This window comes from Cervus canadensis, chromosome 8 (genome assembly GCF_019320065.1).
Source record: "Cervus canadensis isolate Bull #8, Minnesota chromosome 8, ASM1932006v1, whole genome shotgun sequence".
NCBI classification, from domain to species: domain Eukaryota; kingdom Metazoa; phylum Chordata; class Mammalia; order Artiodactyla; family Cervidae; genus Cervus; species Cervus canadensis.
Genome location: NC_057393.1, coordinates 12,129,800 through 12,146,912, shown reverse-complemented (window position 1 = coordinate 12,146,912; position 17,113 = coordinate 12,129,800). Strand labels below are relative to the sequence as shown.

The window sequence follows — 17,113 nt, the reverse complement described above, 5'->3', positions numbered from 1 at the left end:
AAGCGCCCTGAGCACCTGGCACCCACCAGTCCGCAAGCTGCCCGTGCCCGTGTTGAGAGTTGGCACGGAGGACTCAGCCAGCATGGAACACGCGTGTATAAACGATGCTGCTCTCCCAGCCCATCCTCTCTGCCTCCTTCCTTCTCTCTGAACCCACAGGCCAGCCCAGTGATGTTCTGCAGGGAAAATTTCCCCCAGCAGCCAAGCCAGTCCTGCTGTCGGGTTGTTATAACAAAGACATTAAATTGTTATGTCAACTGTCATCTTTAAATAAAAACTTAAGCCCAGCAATAAATCTTCAGCTGGTCCCAGAGGTTTAATGGGATAATGTATAACAGGCTCCGGGCTGGGTGGGGGAATTCCCCTGGTCGTTCAGTCCTGGTCTGGTCACATGGGGCGGTGGAAGGCCACGGCTTTGGCTTTTTTTTTCAAGTGAGGAGCATCCCAGGTACCATCAACATCACAAGTCATCGTGGGGGGCAGGGTGGGTGCGGGGAATCGTCCAGGGTTCCTCACACTTCAGTAGCCTAAGAATCAACTGAGCGCTTGTCAAAAATGCAGCCAACACTCCCTCCCACCTTGGGTGCCCAAGACAGAATCAGAGAGAGGAGGGGTCTGGGTCATGGCCTGGAAAGCTGCATTTTATCAGACCACCCCCACCCCCTTGTGGTTCATGAACACACTTTGAGAAACCTCAGAAAGGAGAACATTCACACTTTGAATCACACTTCGAAACTTGGAATTAAGGGTTGGGAGTGCCAAACCTCAGTTTAAAGACATGGTCTCCAATGAGATTTTGTGGAAAAATGGAAAAAGTTTGGAGTAAAAGGAGCTGGGAGGCAGGACTGCAGCCAGGTCCGAGTCACGGTCCAGCAGGGATGGATCGAGTTTTTGAGGGGCCAGATGCTTATACAATTTGGACAGCCACTTTAGGAAAATAATTCAGAATCACCAAAAAAGAAAAAAAAAAAGTTCAGTCCAGGGTCCCCTGGATCACTTGGCTGGCTTCCCAGTGCCTTTGCCTCGGGGCCCACATTCCCCTTTTCTCACTACTGGGTGGTGATGACCAAACTGGCAGAGGCTCGTTTGTCCTTTCCTATCCAGAGACAGACGTTAACCCTAAAAATCATAAAGAAATCAGGCTCCTGGAAGCCAGACATTTAACACCAATCCATGATTTTTAGCTACTGATCTTTCTATCAGCGACCTAACCACATTTCATCAGCCTTAAAATGTGTTACTCTGAAAGAGGTACACTCCACTGGTATCCCTAAAACTGGTATCCCAGTCTTTCTGGGGTACAATCTGCACATATGCAACAGCACCCTAAAACCATGTGTGATCCATAATCTGTTCTATTTGGAAGACCTCACCCCAAAAGTGACCTGTGTAGGGATGTTCAAAGCAGCTCTATTTATAATAGGAAAAAGGTGGAAAAGATAACAGCTAACCATTATACTCAGTTATGCCAGGCACTGTACTGGGGACTTTATATATATTTATACACATATATATATAATATAATATTTTATTTTATATATATGCTTTTGTATATTTAGTTCCACAACTCTATGAAATCCACTGTACAGATGGGAAAATGGACACATAAGTATGCTGGTAAATCAGCTCTCCTAGGAAAAAAACAACAACTTGATTTTTAACATCTGCTGATTTCCATGGTGGAAATGGCCACTAATAGCCAATTTCAAGCTACCTATGGTTTAGCAACCAGGTCCCAAATTTCCCAGTTAGCAATGGACTCTGAGGTCAAGTAACTTGCTCAAGGCAGCTGAATGCTAGAGTCAGGGTAGGAACGAGGGATGTAAGTAACTTCAGAGTCCAGGCTCTGACTACCACTCCTTTGGCCTGTGAACATCCAACAATAGGGAATGGCTAAATCGAATGGCTCAGACAGTAAAAAATCTGCTTGCAATGCAGGAGACCTGGGTTTGATCCCTGGGTCGGGAAGATCCCTTGGAGAAAGAAATGACTACCCAGTCCAGCATTCTTGCCTGGAGAATTCCATGGACAAAGAAGCCTGGTGGGCTACAGTCCATGGGGTCGCAAACAGTCAGACACAACTGAGTGACTATCACTTTCAAAGTGAACAACAACAGAGAAATCCTTTGACTCACAGGCAACACAGAAAGGTTTACATGACCCCTAATACTAACACTAATATAAGCAATTTGTAGTAACTCTATGGAGTCCTACTTTGAGTTGCTCTCAATATTTGAGGGAACAATTTGCAAAATATGATGGATGGGAAAGCAGTTTCAATTCAGCGTTTAAGGAGGGGTATTTTATTGCCATCCTGCAAGTCCTTGTCTGCACAGAGATAGCGCACCTAGGTAGAGAAGGAAATGGGGAACCACTCCAGTATTCTGGCCTAGAGCATCCCGTGGACAGAGGAGCCTGGTGGGCTGCTGTCCATGGGGTCGCACAGAGTCGGACATGACTGAAGCAACTTAGCATGCATGCATGCATTGGAGAAGGAAATGGCAACCCACTCCAGTATTCTTGCCCGGGGACGGGGGTGCCTGGTGGGCTGCGGTCGATGGGGTCTCACAGAGTCGGCCACGACTGAAGCGATTTAGCAGCAGCAGTGCACCTGGTAGTGGAGGTGGGACTTAGACTCAGTCAATCTACTTTCAACTCATCCTCTTAACCACAGTGTCCCACATAAAATAAGACACAGGTGAAAAAAAGATAGGGGCCAACATGTACAGGCTCTCCTGGTACCAGCAGAAGCGACTCTTGGAGTGGGAAGTGGCAGGAAAGCCTCTGAACCCCAGAGTCAGGCTGAGCTGGGTTTGAAAGATTTTCCATCACCTAAGTGTGACTCGGAGCAAGTTACCTAACAGCTCCCTGGTGGCAAGGGCCGAGGACAATGCCTATCTCAATGGGTTGCCCTAAGGGTGAAGAGAGAATTCACAGAACGCGTACTGGGTCCCACTTGGAGCGCTCACAGGGGCTAAGATGAAAGGAACAAAAAGGGTGAGATGGTTGGAATCAGGGGCATGGTTTCATCTTCACCAGGAGCTCTTCGTCCTATCCAATCGCTCCGACGAACTGTGGTTGGTCCAGAGTGACAGGCTGGTCCAGAGTGACAGCCAAGCTGAATCCTTTGTAAGGTCTGTTGTTTCCTGGCGCGAACTGCAGATGCGCCCTTCACCTGGTATTCACCCTCCTTCCCCGCCCTACATTTCGGCTCCTCGGCGCAAAACCGAAGACGCCCAGCAGCCCAGGCCTGGCCGCCCAGTCGGATGCCCCGGGTCCCGGAGTGCCTTCCGCGGGCTCCGCGCTGGCATCTTTCGCACCAACGCCCGCAGCGGGGACGGAGACCTCCAGAACTCCGTTCTGCTTTCGGAATCGAGAGCCCATACTACCTCCAAAGTTTGGATGTTTTGGATCTTCTTTTTCTCCCAGACCATCACTAAAAAGAAAACGGCTGTTGTTCCTCCTTTCAGACAAACTTCCTCCCCAGCGCGCGTCTCGGGACTCGGCGCTCCCGCTGCGGCTGGGACTGCGGGGACGCTGGACAGAGCAGGGAGAAGTGGCGCGTCCTGCCCGGGGCATCGCGGAGCCGCGCCCGACCCCGGGCAGGAGGGAAGGATGCCCGGGGGGGCGGGCAGCACCGGCCCGGGCGGCTCATCGGGGCCCCTGGGGGCGCCCCAATCCTCAGCCCGCGGAGCCCTGGGAGCCGCTTACCTGACGGCGGCCGCTTCCTGCTCAGTCGACTCACTGCGCGGTTAAACATCGCCGCGAGCACCCCGGGGAGGAAGGAGGAGCAGCCGGGCTGCGCGGCGGCTGAGCCGGAGGAAGGCGAGGAGGAGGAGGCCGGGGGAGGAGGAGGAGCTGGCTCAGCACCGCCCCGGAGCGCGCGGCCCCCACCCTGCCGCCCTCTTCCCCGCCAAGCGCCGCGTGGCGCGATCCGTGCGCCCTACCCGCCCGCCCCCGTGGGGGCCCGGCGGTCCCGCCCCGGGGTGCCTGGGCGGGCAAGGCGCACCCGGGTGACTCCCAAACGCCGGGAGTCCAAGAGCCCGGCTAAGAGCCCAAGAAGGCGCGCACTCGCTCGGAAGTGGCCCGCGCCGCCCGAGACTTAGGAGCCTTGCCCTGGCCTTTCGCGCGTCCCGGGGATCCCTAGCCGCCTGGCGGGGTTCTCCAGAGATGCCGCCCGAGCCCCGCCCAGCCCTGCCCGGCTCCCAGCTCCAGGCCCATCCCGGCCTCTCCCTGCAGCCCGGAGAAACGGGCGCAGATCCTCCGGCGCAGTGCGCTTCGTGATTCCGCGCGCTTTTGCTGGGCGGCAGGTGAGGGTCACCTCCTGGTTCCAAGACCGGAAAGCCGAGATCTCGTGGTTCTGCAAAGCCCAAGTGCAGCCCACGGCCTTCGCCCTCTTGCCCTCGGGTTCCAGGATCGCTGCGCTCCCCGGCCGGCCCGACGCCGTTGGCGCTGGGCCTTCCTACGGCCGCGAAAGCCAGCGGGGGCGTCGCCTGGCCCCGGGCCGCGATGTCCGCCGGCGGAGCGAGCCGAGCCCGCGCGGGTGGGCGCCCTCTCCCGGGCCGCGCTGCGCGGGCACCGACACTTAGGCGCCTCCTGCTCTTGGTCTTGAGGCTCCAAGGGCCAACCTCGGGGGAATTCCGTAGGACCCCCTCCAGTTTCAGCGCGGAAAGATGCCTCTGTCCGGCACGCCGGCTGGCGGGAGACCCTGACTTTGGGCGCCACTCACGTGGTGCACCTGTCGGCAGGGCCTTGACGATCAACCCTGGAGATCACTCAGGCAGCACTGAGCTCCGCTTCTGATTCCTCCTTTCCCGTCGCTGGTCACCAGCCCGCACCGCCAGCTCCACTCGAATCTATTATCTCATTTCTTTTGCAAAACAGCCCAAGAAGGGGTGTCATTAGCCCCACTTTCTTGAGGATTTGGTTTACGAGGAATTGTCTTTCTGGCGAGTCCTATTTTCCTCCTGTGTATCTGGCTTTGTCTCTAAATTGGTCTTTATTTTTAGCTGTGCTAATTGCTATTTTTCTCAACTGCTCCCCAGTCGTCGGTTCCCCCTCCACCCATCCTTTCTCAAGATTTTCACTAGTTGGCACTTTCTTTTCTATCTTCTGTTCTGAGCTTCCCATTCTGCTAATTTTTCCTCCCTCCCTCCACCCACCGTTTTGGTCCCAGTCCCACCCAGTCTCTGGCCTTCTATGGCTGCTTCTCATTTCTGTCCTTCCCATCCCTTCCCCTCTCAAAGTATTTTCCTCAGAGTATTTCTAATCACCCTGCCCCTTTACTGTTGGAAAGAAGCTTTTCTAGCTCGTGAAAGTTACAGGAGTTTTCAGCTGTAATTCTAGGAGACATTCTAACCACCATGACCAGAAACAGAGTGAGAACCATCTGAGAAGCTCCGGTTTTTTTGAAGCCTCTCCTGCTGTCAGCCTGCTCTGGGCCTCCTCTTTCCTCTCGGTTGTAACAGGATTGAACCATGGTGCTTAAATATCCTGCTTAAATAGGCAGCAGGATAGGTTCAGCCATTGTAAGAGCAGGACTTTTATAGTCTGCAGAGTCCAGCATTTAAATAATGCTGCATTATCATAGCAAGAACCAGGGAATTGTGCAGAACCTCCCCCAAAAGCTCCTCAGGAGAGATTACAAGTCATCCTAACACAGGAAATAGGGAGAATGGCAATGGTTGAAAGTTAGGCACAGCTCAATGTTATGCCAGTTTCCAAGTCCACCCTCGCTGTGTCCTGGAAAAAAAACTGGCGTGGCCTAGGACATCCATATTAAGCTGTTCTGAGCTAAAGACTGTGGCCAGGCCTTTTTGAAATGAATGGAAAATAGAACAGCTTCAATTCACTTTTACTGTCCTGTTATCACATCAGATAGTGAGTACAGAAATAAAGACCCATGGGTCAACGTTCACAGTTTAAAATTTGTTTCGGGGCATGAAAAGACTTGTCCTCATGAAATTGCTATAAATACTTGTCTCAAGTGTCTGAAGATCCAACAGCCAGTTTTCAATGTGTGCTGTGCAGAAGACCAAGTATAGAAGTATATAGCCTCATGGTTCCTAAGGCTTGCCAAAAGAATACATGCACTCATACCCCTCCCACATGATTCAAGTTCTGCCTGTGGTTTGCAGTACCTGAAGATACTCTCCATCCAAATAGCATCACTCACTTTCTGTAGCTCATCTCAAACCTCTACAAACACTGGTAACCAACCTCGGAAAGAAGAGGACAAGCGGCTTGGCCCCTTCCTAGCCTGTTGGTCTCAGCTTTTGTTGAACCACTTTCACTCTGACCAGGCAAGGAGCCGGGGACTAGGATGTCTCCTACTAAAGCAGAATTTCAGAATTATCATTGACTCTAGAATTTGATATATTTTTTATTCCCAAAACCTTAAAAAAAAACTGGTAAGCTGTGAATACCTTATAGTCTTTTATAATAAAATTGATTCCAAGTGGTGCAGTGGTAAAGACTCTGCCTGCCAACACAAGACACAGGAGACGTGGGTTCAATCCCTGGGTTGGGAAGATCCCCTGGAGGAGGAAATGACAACCCACTCCAGTATTCTTGCCTGGAAAATTCCGTGGACAGAGGAGCCTGACTGGGCTACAGTCCATGGGGTCACAGAGAGTTGGAATGAGGGCCTGAGCATGCACAATAAAATGGAATATAGCTTAGAGTCATAAAGATTATTCTCAGCCATTTGAAGCAGGTGAGGTATAGTAAAATAAGTAAATACCAAAGTGCCCAGCTTGGAGTCAAGAGCCCTGGGTACTAATCTTGACCATACAGCAGACCAACTGTGTGTCTTTTGGGTTTTTTTGGTGGCATCTCGCAGTTTTCAGGAACTTAGTTCCCTTAGCAAGGATCAAACCTGTGTCCTTGGCAGTAGACGCGCAGAATCCTAATGACTAGACTGCCAGGGAATTCCCCAACTGTGTGTCTTTCAACACAGACTCCTAGGATTGGACAAGGAAAGGATGCCACCTACATTCTAAGGGTGTGGTGTTCACAGAAAACAAGAATAAACAAGAAAGCATCCGGCACAGTGCCCAGAGCATGTAGGCACACACAAATATACTGGAATCCGAATCACTCCCCCTACAATGCTGTTTTAATAAGTACTAAACTTTGGCTTATATGCAGTGAAAGGGGACTTTTAAAAAGAAATCATAGGAAGTAGACAGGGTTTGTAACAGCATGATGCAATCAACACACAGGGTGAAGGCAGGGAAGTAAATTGTTACAACCTCTCTGGAAGGTAAGAGAGGCAGATGTGTTAAGGTGGTTTTTGGCAATATGCCTAAGAGCCTTGGGGATGTTTTCATCCATCGGATCAGTGAATAATCCTACAATTGGTTGCTTATGCCAAAGAAAGAATAAGATATGCAAAGATTGATTTATTTATTCATTTTTAAACCTTCCTGGCTGTGCTGGGTCTTCGTTGCTATGCGTTGCCTTTCTCTAGTTGCGGCCAGTGGGGGCTGCCCTCCAGTTGCGGTGCGTGGGCTTCCCATCGCCACAGCTTCTCTCATGGAGCATGGGACTCTGGAGCACGGGCTCAGCAGTTGTGGCACGGGGGCTTAGTTGCCCCCAGGCATGTGAGGTCTTCCTGGACCATGGACTTGAACCGGTGTCCCCCTGTGTTGCAAGATGGAGTCTCAATCACGGGACCACCAGGGAAGCCTGAAGTACAAAGATTTACGTGCAAAGTTGAACATCCTAACACTTCTTTAATCAGCGCTATTTATGGTAGCTATAAATGCCCATTCGTAGAACGGCTAAGTTACAGTGTATTGCTAGGATGGAGTGTTGAACTAGGATGGATTAAGAACTAGTGAAGAATATGTGGTGATGCAGGGAACATGCTTGTGAAGCTGTCATTGAAAAAAACAGGATACAATTATAGAGGCATTTTTCTTTGGGGGAAGAGAGGAAATATGGTATTATGTTTATGGATAGAAAGCTTGAAGGAAATGATTCCACACTATCATTTATCTCTAGATGTTGGGATAATGGGTGATTTTAATGTTCATTATTATATTATTATTATATCATTATTATATTATATTGTATAAAATTTCTGCGGTGGATATGCTTTTCAATGAGGGGATGGGTTCAGTAGTTGGAAACTGATCAAAATCTCTACTAGCATTAATCTACGAATACTTAAGCCCACAACTTTACATTAGTTGTGCTTTCTTTGAACTCTTAATTTCCCATGGAAGAAGCAAGCAGACATTGACTGCCTTTCCCAGCTTTTATCTCCCTTGCTTTTCAAGTTACCCATTCATGCCATATCATAGCTGGATCCTTGGAGATCATCATCTTACGCTGCAGATCAGGAAACTGAGACCCAGATGACTTTACCAAGGAGTGAGGCTTGCTTTCCTGAGTCCCTGGAAGGTGGTCTTCCTGGTTCAGCACTCTCTGTCTGGTACCATGCTGCACCCATGAAGATGTACCTAAAAAAAGGAAGGGCTTTCTATATGTCTAAAATTCAAGCTGGGATTCCTGCTAAATAAAGGCAGATTAATTATAGCACCATTCGGTCATACTTGTATTTCTCCAAACTCAAAGCAAAAAAAATTTTTTTTTTCTCTGTTGCTCTATTTGACCACAGCACTTCCCAGCAAAGTGCCTCAATGAGTTGCCTGTACTCACTGTCTCCTCTCACCCTCCTGCAAGCCTCTCCAGTCTGCTTGCATCTCCACAATCCCACGCAACTGCTCTTGCAAAGTCACACTGGCATCCCCCTTGGGAATTCTAACAGTCAGCTCCATCTCTGTCTTACTTGACCCACTGTCAGCATCCGAGCCTGTGGATCCTGCCCCCCCCCCCAACCCCAAACCACTTTCTTCCTTTGATTTCCAAGACACTATGCTTTCCTACTCTTCTTTCTTTCTGCCACATTTGCTGCCCGTACCGCCACCTGTCCTTCCTCCTGAAGGAGGGCACTGCAAGTTTTTTGGATCTCTTGTCTTGCACGCTTACTCCCTTGTCCATCCCATCAAGTCTCATAAACAAATAGACTTTGTTTTTCAGAAGAATTTTGGTCCCACGGCACAACTAAACAGAAAGGTCAGAGTTCCCAGCTACCCTTCACGCACCCCTACAGCCTATCAGTCTTCTCCCTCAGGGTGGTTCATTTGTTAAAAGCAATCGAACCTGCATCGACACATCAGTTTCACCTAAGCCCACGTGCAATGCCGTTCTTAGACCACGGGACTCCCATGTTTCCATCTCCAGCCTGGTCTTGCCTGTTTGACATCTCCTCTTGGAAGCCAAGACATCGCAAACCAAGTGTGTCTGGAACGGAACCTCCTCTTCCCATCCACACCCGCTCCACCCACCCGCAGCCTTCTCATCGCGACTAAAGACAGCTCCACCCTTGCTCAGGCCAATTATCTTGGAATCATTTCTGATCATCCTTTTTCTCACACCTCACATCAGAGTCCAAGGAACTCTGCAGGTTCTACTTTCAAAATAAATCCAGAAGCCCATTCTCCATTGCAATCTCTACATCACCCCCATCCAAGCCACCATCCACTGCTCTGGTTCACTGCAGCAGCCTCCTGACAGGTCACCCTGCTTCCGATTGCCCTGGTCTGTTCTGAACCCAGCAACCAGAGTGAGCCTTTCAAAACAAGGGACGTGTCACCATAGCAACGTTGTGCTCAAAACGACAGTGGCTCCCCATGTGGCCACCAGAGAAAGCCCAAGACCTTATAAAGACTGACAAGGCCCCACGTGACTGGGCCCTCTGCCCCGCTCTGAGCTCCTTTCCTGTTCTTTCCCCTCACCCGTCTGCTCCAGCAAATCCCGCTTACCCCTCACCCTGCCACCCCAACAAGCCCACCTCATGACTTTGCTGTGGCGCTTCCCTCTGCCCTGAGCAGTCTGCCCGGGGTATACGTGGTGCATGCCCACAATTTCTTCGGGTCTTTATCCAGATGTTACCTCCTCAGTGTTTCAAATGGCAACCTCACCGCTGAATGTCCACACTCCGTTTTCCTCCATCCCTGCCCTGTCTGTAGCACGTACACCTTCTAACACACTGGAACTTACCTACTGACTGTGTATGTCTGCTCTCCACGGAGTCCTTACACACACCCTAGTCTCCGTTCTCCCTAGAATGTCAGCTGCCGTCCCAACACCCGGCGGAGTGCCTGTCACACAGGGACCACCAATGCGCTGACGAATCCAGAGGAGAAGTACTGATCCCCTCTCTCCCCAAACTCCACTAAGCTGACAGAAAAGACATTAAAATAAGGTGTATTTGATAATAAGGTACACACCTGGGCTTCCCTGGTAGTCTAGTGGTTAAGAATCCGCCTGCCAATGCAGGGAATACGGGTTCCATCCCTGGTCCAGTAAGGTCCCACACTCCATGGAGCGACTAAGCCCAGGCACCACCACTGAGCCTGTGCTCTGAAGCCCAGGAGCCGTAACTACTGAGCCCGCACACCCTGGAGCCCAAGCTCCGCAACAAGAGAAGCCACCGCAGCGAGAGGCCATCACAACATGACTAGAGAGAAGCCTCCGCTCTCCACAACTAGAGAAAGCCTGCACACAGCAACGAAGATCCAGTACAGCCAAATAATTCAAAAAAAGTTTTTTAAGTACAAACCTGCCTGGACGAGGTGTACAAGAAAGGAGGCAATGACAGAAGAGAGATTTCTGCTTCTTTTTTTAAAAATTAAAGTGTAGTTGATTTACAATATTATAAAATGCCGGCCAATCTGAAAGCCGATGGAGCAGCGAAACTGCTTCAACAAGAGAAAAGGAGTTTCCACCCAGTGCGGGCAGCTGGGCATTGGCAGAAGGCCAGTGACCCTGCAGAGCCACCCATGAGCTGTGAACCAAAAGGCACAGGGCCACCGACTACAGGACACGCAAGGGCTGGAAATGGGTTTTGGATCAATCTCCAAGGAGGCCTCAGGCTCCCTCCTACCCCAGCCCAGGAAACCAGAAATGACTGTGGGAAACATGGAGGCATGGAGGCTGTGGACTTAGGGACCAGGGGCCGAGCTGATGTGCAAGTGGGATTCTGGGCTCTTTGAGGGTGAAGTGAAGTTCTGCATCCTAAATTGGGTGGCCCCTTCCCCTCCCTGCACCCAGAAAGCCAGCAGTTGGGAGCCCTGGATACATTTAATATCTCCCTCCAAATAAATATCAAACAAAGTGCAATACATATTAATATTTAGGGATTTCCCAAAGATATCATATCTAACCAATCATAGAGAAATAACACCATCCACATGCAGCTTCTGAGAGCTTTTGACATCTCCCTCTCAAATATGAGGGGTATGCGAGGATCACAGACATTCAAAGAATGCCTCCAGCCTGAGAGAGAAACCAGAACAAACAGAAGAATTCAGAGGAAAGACAATAAAGACAGTAGAATAAATCTTTTTTAAAAACTGTAATTACCTGAGAGAGAGAGAAGCTATTGCATCCATAAAAGAAACAGAGCTTAGAATATAAATATAAAAACAATTATTTTTTAAAGGAGGGCGGAGGAAAAGGTCAAAGAAATCTCCTAAAAATCAGAACAAATGAAACAATGTATAACAGGAAAGAAAACTAATGAAGAATCAGCCCAAGCAATAGAAGTTCTAGAAAGACGTTGCAGAGAAAATAGCAGAGAGGAAATGAAAGATACAATTCCACAAAATTGTCTAGACGGAAGAAAACTCATCGCCAAACTGAAAGAGCCCACAAAGTGGGCATAATGATATACCTACAACAAAGTACACCAGCATGAAATTTCAAAACAGCTCTTTCCAAAAAGCTTATGAAAAGTGTACTACTGGTGGGAATATGCAAATTTTTTAAAAAGTCAAACATATATAGGCCGTATAATTCAAATATTCCACTTCTCAGCATTAAATCAAGAAAAATAAAAGCATATGTCTATAACAGACTTATACATGAATAGTCACAGCAGCTTTGTAATATCCTGAAACTGGAAACCACCCAAGTGTCTATCAGCTGTTGAGTGGATACACAGATAACCATGCAATAGACTGTTATTCAACAATAAAAAGGAGTAAAGCCTTGACATATACTACATGCAGGAACCTAAAAAAATATTACACTAGGTGAAAGAATCATCACAGAAAACCACATGTTGTATGATCACATTTAGATAAATTTCAAAATAGACAAACCTGTAGAGATGGAAAGTAGATTATTGTTATTGCTGAGTCACTAAGTTGTGCCGATTCCTCGAAACCCCATGGACTGTAGCCCACCAGGTTCCTCGGTCCATGGGATGTCCCAGGCATGAATAATGGAGTGGGTTGCCATTTCCTTCTCCAGGGGATCTTCCCAACCCTGAGATCAAACCCATATCTACTGTATTGGCAAGTGGATTTTTTACTCGAGTCACCAAGGAAGCCCCAGAGAGTAGATGGGGTTAATTAACTGTTGTTGATAGGTACAAACTTTCTTTGGTGGATGATGAAAAAGTCCTAAAATTAGGTTATGGTGATGGCGGCACAGCTCTGTAAATATACTAAAAGTCATGTAATTTTATGCTCTAAATAGGTGAACTCTATGGTTTACATTTTATCTCAACAAAATTGTTGGGTTTTTTAATTGCAAAGATCAGGGGACTTCCCTGGCAGTTCAGTGGTTAAGAATCCACCTTCCAATGCAGGGGAGACAGGTTCAATCTCTGGCTGAAGAACTCAGATCCCACAAGCTGCACTGTAACTAACCCCTCAAGCTGCAACTACTGAGCCCTCGGATTCCGGAGCCCCCACATTGCAAGAAAGAGCCATCATGCCACAATGAAAGATCCTGTGTTTCGCAACTAAGACCAGATGCAGCCAAAAATAAACAAATACATAATTTTTTAAAAAAGATCAAAACCAGCTCACATACAAATTTTCAGAAATCAAATTGTTGGGATTTCCCTGGTGGTCCAGTGGCTAAGACTCCACGCTGTCAATGCAGGGGGCCTGGGTTTTATCCCTGGTCAGGGAACTGGATCCTCCATGCAGCAACTAAGAGTTTGCAGGTCACAACTAAAGATTACACAAGGCACAATGAAGACCCAGCAAAGCCAAATAAATAAATATTAAAAAAAAAAGAAGAAGAAATCAAATTGTCATTGAACTTCTTGGAAAACTACTGGAGGATATTCTACAACAATATGAAGTGAAGTGAAAGTCATTCAGTCATGTCTGACTCTTTGTGGGCCCATGGACTGTAGCTGGCCAGGCTTCTCTGTCCATGAAATTCTCCAGGCAAGAATACTGGAGTGGGCTGCCATTGCCTTCTCCAGGGGATCTTCCTGACCCAGGGATAGAACTCAGGTCTCCTGCATTGCAGGCAGATTCTTTACCATCTGAGCCACCCGGGAAGCTCCTATAATATGAGGAAATGCAAAAAGAAAGGAAAACACAGGCTTCTGGGAACAGGGAACCCAACCCCGAAGACACGCAAAGTGCCTGTAGAGATGCTGGACAGAGTGGTAAGGCTTTCTAATATGGTTGCCTTAAGAGACAACAGGATTGTATATCGTTCTTGTTATATGGAAGTAAATAAAAGACTGAAAAAATAGGACTGGAATGAAGGTCTTCAGGCTCCTGGTGCTCTTCTACATGTGCCTCATATTAGTACATCATGAGAAATGCTGGGCTGGAATCAAGATTGCCAGGAGAAATATCAATAACCTCAGATATGCAGATGACACCACCCTTATGGCAGAAAGCAAAGAAGAACTAAAGAGCCTCTTGATGAAAGTGAAAGAGGAGAGTGAAAAAGCTGGTTTAAAACTCAACATTCAGAAAATTAAAATCATGGCATCCGGTCCCATCACTTCATGGCAAATAGATGGGGAAACAATAGAAACCGTGAAAGATTTTATTTTGGGGGGCTCCAAAATCACTGCAGATGGTGACTGCAGCCATGAAATTAAAAGGTGTTTGCTCATTGGAAGAAAAGCTATGACCAACTTAGCATATTAAAAAGCAGAGACATTACTTTACCAACAAAAGTCCGTCTAGTCAAAGATATGGTTTTTCCAGTAGTCATATATGGATGTGAGAGTTTAACCATTGGATAGCAAGGAGATCCAACCAGTCTATCCTAAAGGAAATCAGTCCTGAATATTCCTTGGAAGGACTGCTGCTGAAGCTGAAACTCCAATACTTTGGCCACCTGATTCGAAGAACTGACTCATTGGAAAAGACCCTGATGCTGGGAAAGATTGAAGGCAGGAGGAGAAGGGGAAGACAGAGGATGAGATGGTTCAATGGCATCACTGATGTGATGGACATGAGTTTGAGTAGGCTCTGGGAGTTGGTGATGGACAGGGAGGCCTGGTGTGCAGCAGTCCATGGGGTTGCAGAGTCGGACACGACTGAGCAACTGAACTGAAATGAACTTATGAAAAAATGATTTTTAAAATTGCTATCCCTAGTGTCTACTTTGTAACACTGTTTCCTCATCTTATTTTTAAATATTAAAAAAGGGTTTGGCATTTCCAAACCCTTAAAATTAAGGGGTAAACCTTTAAACCCTTAAAATTCAGACGAAAAATGCTCTCTGAAAGGCCAAAAAGGAAAAGAAAAGGTGAACGGAAGTGCATTAGTGCACACAAACTCACACATGCTCACATGAGGCATGACCACGGTAAAGAATCTGCCTGAAATGCAGGAGACAAGGGTTCTATCCCTGGGTGAGGAAGATCCCCTGGAGAAGGGAATGGCTACCCACTCCAGTATTCTTGCCTGGGAAATCCCATGGACAGATGAGCCGGGCGGACTACCGTCCATGGGATTGCAAAACGTCAGACACGACTGAGCTACTAACAGAATAATACTGGGTTTTTTGAACAATTGTACCGCAACCCATGCCCCACTAAGTGTGGTCCCTTCAGTGTGGTCCTGCAGACGTTCTCCTGAGACAACCGCGTGCCACCACTGCTCAGACCTTTTGAGAAACCTCTTCTTGGATATATCTAACAGCAAACAGTGTGGACGTAATTAGTTTTAGAAAATCGCTAAAAGCTATTTGATGAAAAGTGGAATAATGAGGAGGGTGATACAGTAGTGAAATGCTAGTGGTGGGACACAGCTCTAAAATAGCTGGGCCAATTTACTCTTGAAAATGACTTCATAAGAATCCACATTTGGGAAGAGGATTATGGGTGACTAGTTTTTAAGATGAGCATATTCTTCCCATTTTGGATATATAAAATCTGGCACGATTAAAAGAAATTCACTTTATGAAAGCAAAAAGTTACATTACTGAAGTTTATGGCCATCATATAACATACAAATGTTCCTTGGTACTTGTAAAAACAATGGACATTTTGTAAACTACTCAGTTGACTTAGAATTCAATGAAAAACATTTACAAAATCATTTTTTAACCCAAGCCTAATTGATATTGAAAAATACAAAAGTTTTAATGATTTCAATTAAACGTCTTCTGATTATTCCTCTACACATATAAACTAATCTCCAGAATGCTTTTAAAAATTATAAAACCCAACCAAGAAAGTTAGCAATCTTCAAAAGATAGATTATCTATCAAGACGTTCCCATTTACCATTTCCAAGTACCATTTGATCAGCCATCAAGTTTCACCTAAAAGTTATTTTATAGCTGTTCTGTATGTTGTTGAGATGTTTAAAAATGGTGGTAAACACGTAAGAAATTCATCTGACAAAATACAGGGACTGTAGATCATGTTGTTCTTGCTTAAATTTTAGTCAGAAACTTTTCTGAATCACTGCTTCTTAGATATTCATTGACCAAGTTCTCAGAAAGTGTACTTTGGCTCACCAGTTTCATATTTTTATCAGATATTGAAGGAACATTAAATGTAGAAAAACTTATGGTTACCAAGGTGGGGGGAGGATAAATTGGGAGATTGGGAGGGACGTATACACACTACTATATAAAAGCACTAATAAGAACCTACCATATAGCACAGGGAGGTCTACTCAGTACTCTGTAATGATCTATATGGGAATAGAATCTAAAAAAGAGTGGATGTATGTATAACTGATTCACTTGGATGTACATCTGAAACTAACACAACACTGTAACTCACCTGTAATCCAATAAAAATTAAAAACTAAACATTACATGTTTGTTTTTGTACCCTAAACCAAAAAAAAAAAAAAATGCTGAAGTAATATACAAAGTCAAAACTCAGATCTTGAAGATACTTGGGGTAGAAAAATACACGTGTGTATACACAAATGAGGCTGATTCCCTGGTGGCTCAATCAGTAATGAATCTACCTGCAATGCAGGAGACCCAGGTTCGATCCCAGGGTCAGAAGATCCCCTGGAGAAGTGAATGGCAACTCACTCCAGTATTCTTGCCTGGGAAAACCCACGGACAGAGGAACCTGGTGGGCTACAGTCCATGGGGTCACAAGAGCCAGATACGACTTAAAGACTAAACCACTGCCACCATACACAAATTAACTTGTATCTACACATGCACACTTAAATGAGTTTGTAAGCAAGCTGAGAGCAGTGAGGACTGTTGGCCCAGCAGCTGGATAAATGCACCTTAGTCTGCACTACCCTTCTCAAGAGTAGGCAGTAGTTCCACACAGAGATCTGGCAATTGTCAGACAGACCGAAAGTTTTAAGCCCATAAAAAGGAGTTACTTTTATAGGGAGGCAAATACCACGAATTTCTGGTTATCAGTCTTGTTAGGTGATCTCTACTGATAAAGACAGGAGAATCTACTAACAGTACTTATTTTTACATGCTTCCAGTCATAAATACCAAAATACTTTCTTTAATAAACTGTTAATCCCACACATTTATAAAATGGGCTATCAAGTGACACTTTGGATTGGGGTCCATGTTTTGAAGGGATTTATAGATACAGGTGAAATTTGTTGCCAGGCACTATTTGCAACCTCAAACAATCTTGCCAGCTGAGACCATGTCTGTTCTCAGCCACCACTACCCTCAACCTTTATAAGTCAGGGTCGCCAGGTTTTTTTCACCCTTAACATAAACAGCAGTAAATTCTCCGAGGGCAAACATACCATTCTTGACTTTATAGGCTAAATGGATATGCAGCAACTGAGGATCAGACTGCTATCTGCTACATTTTGCACACA

The 17,113-nt window shown here is 46.7% G+C and overlaps 1 protein-coding gene and 1 long non-coding RNA gene across 2 annotated transcripts in view; both read right to left on the bottom strand.

Moving 5' to 3' along the window:
- RGS10 (regulator of G protein signaling 10) overlaps window positions 1-4,453 on the bottom strand; it is a 41,164-nt gene extending 36,711 nt beyond the window's left edge. Inside the window, exons 1-2 of the mRNA XM_043476374.1 lie at window positions 4,322-4,453; window positions 3,712-3,810 (exon numbers count right to left, since the gene is read on the bottom strand). Of these exons, the coding sequence (XP_043332309.1) occupies window positions 3,712-3,760 (49 nt within the window). The 5' untranslated portion in view covers window positions 3,761-3,810; window positions 4,322-4,453. The remainder of the gene's footprint in view (window positions 1-3,711; window positions 3,811-4,321) is intronic.
- A 2,989-nt stretch (window positions 4,454-7,442) lies between these two features.
- On the bottom strand, window positions 7,443-9,583 carry LOC122445788. The gene is made up of 3 exons (XR_006270674.1): window positions 9,447-9,583; window positions 8,290-8,468; window positions 7,443-7,689 (listed from the first exon to the last, which is right to left on the bottom strand). It is a non-coding gene; the product is annotated as an uncharacterized LOC122445788 (long non-coding RNA).
- Between the last annotated feature and the right edge of the window lie 7,530 nt (window positions 9,584-17,113).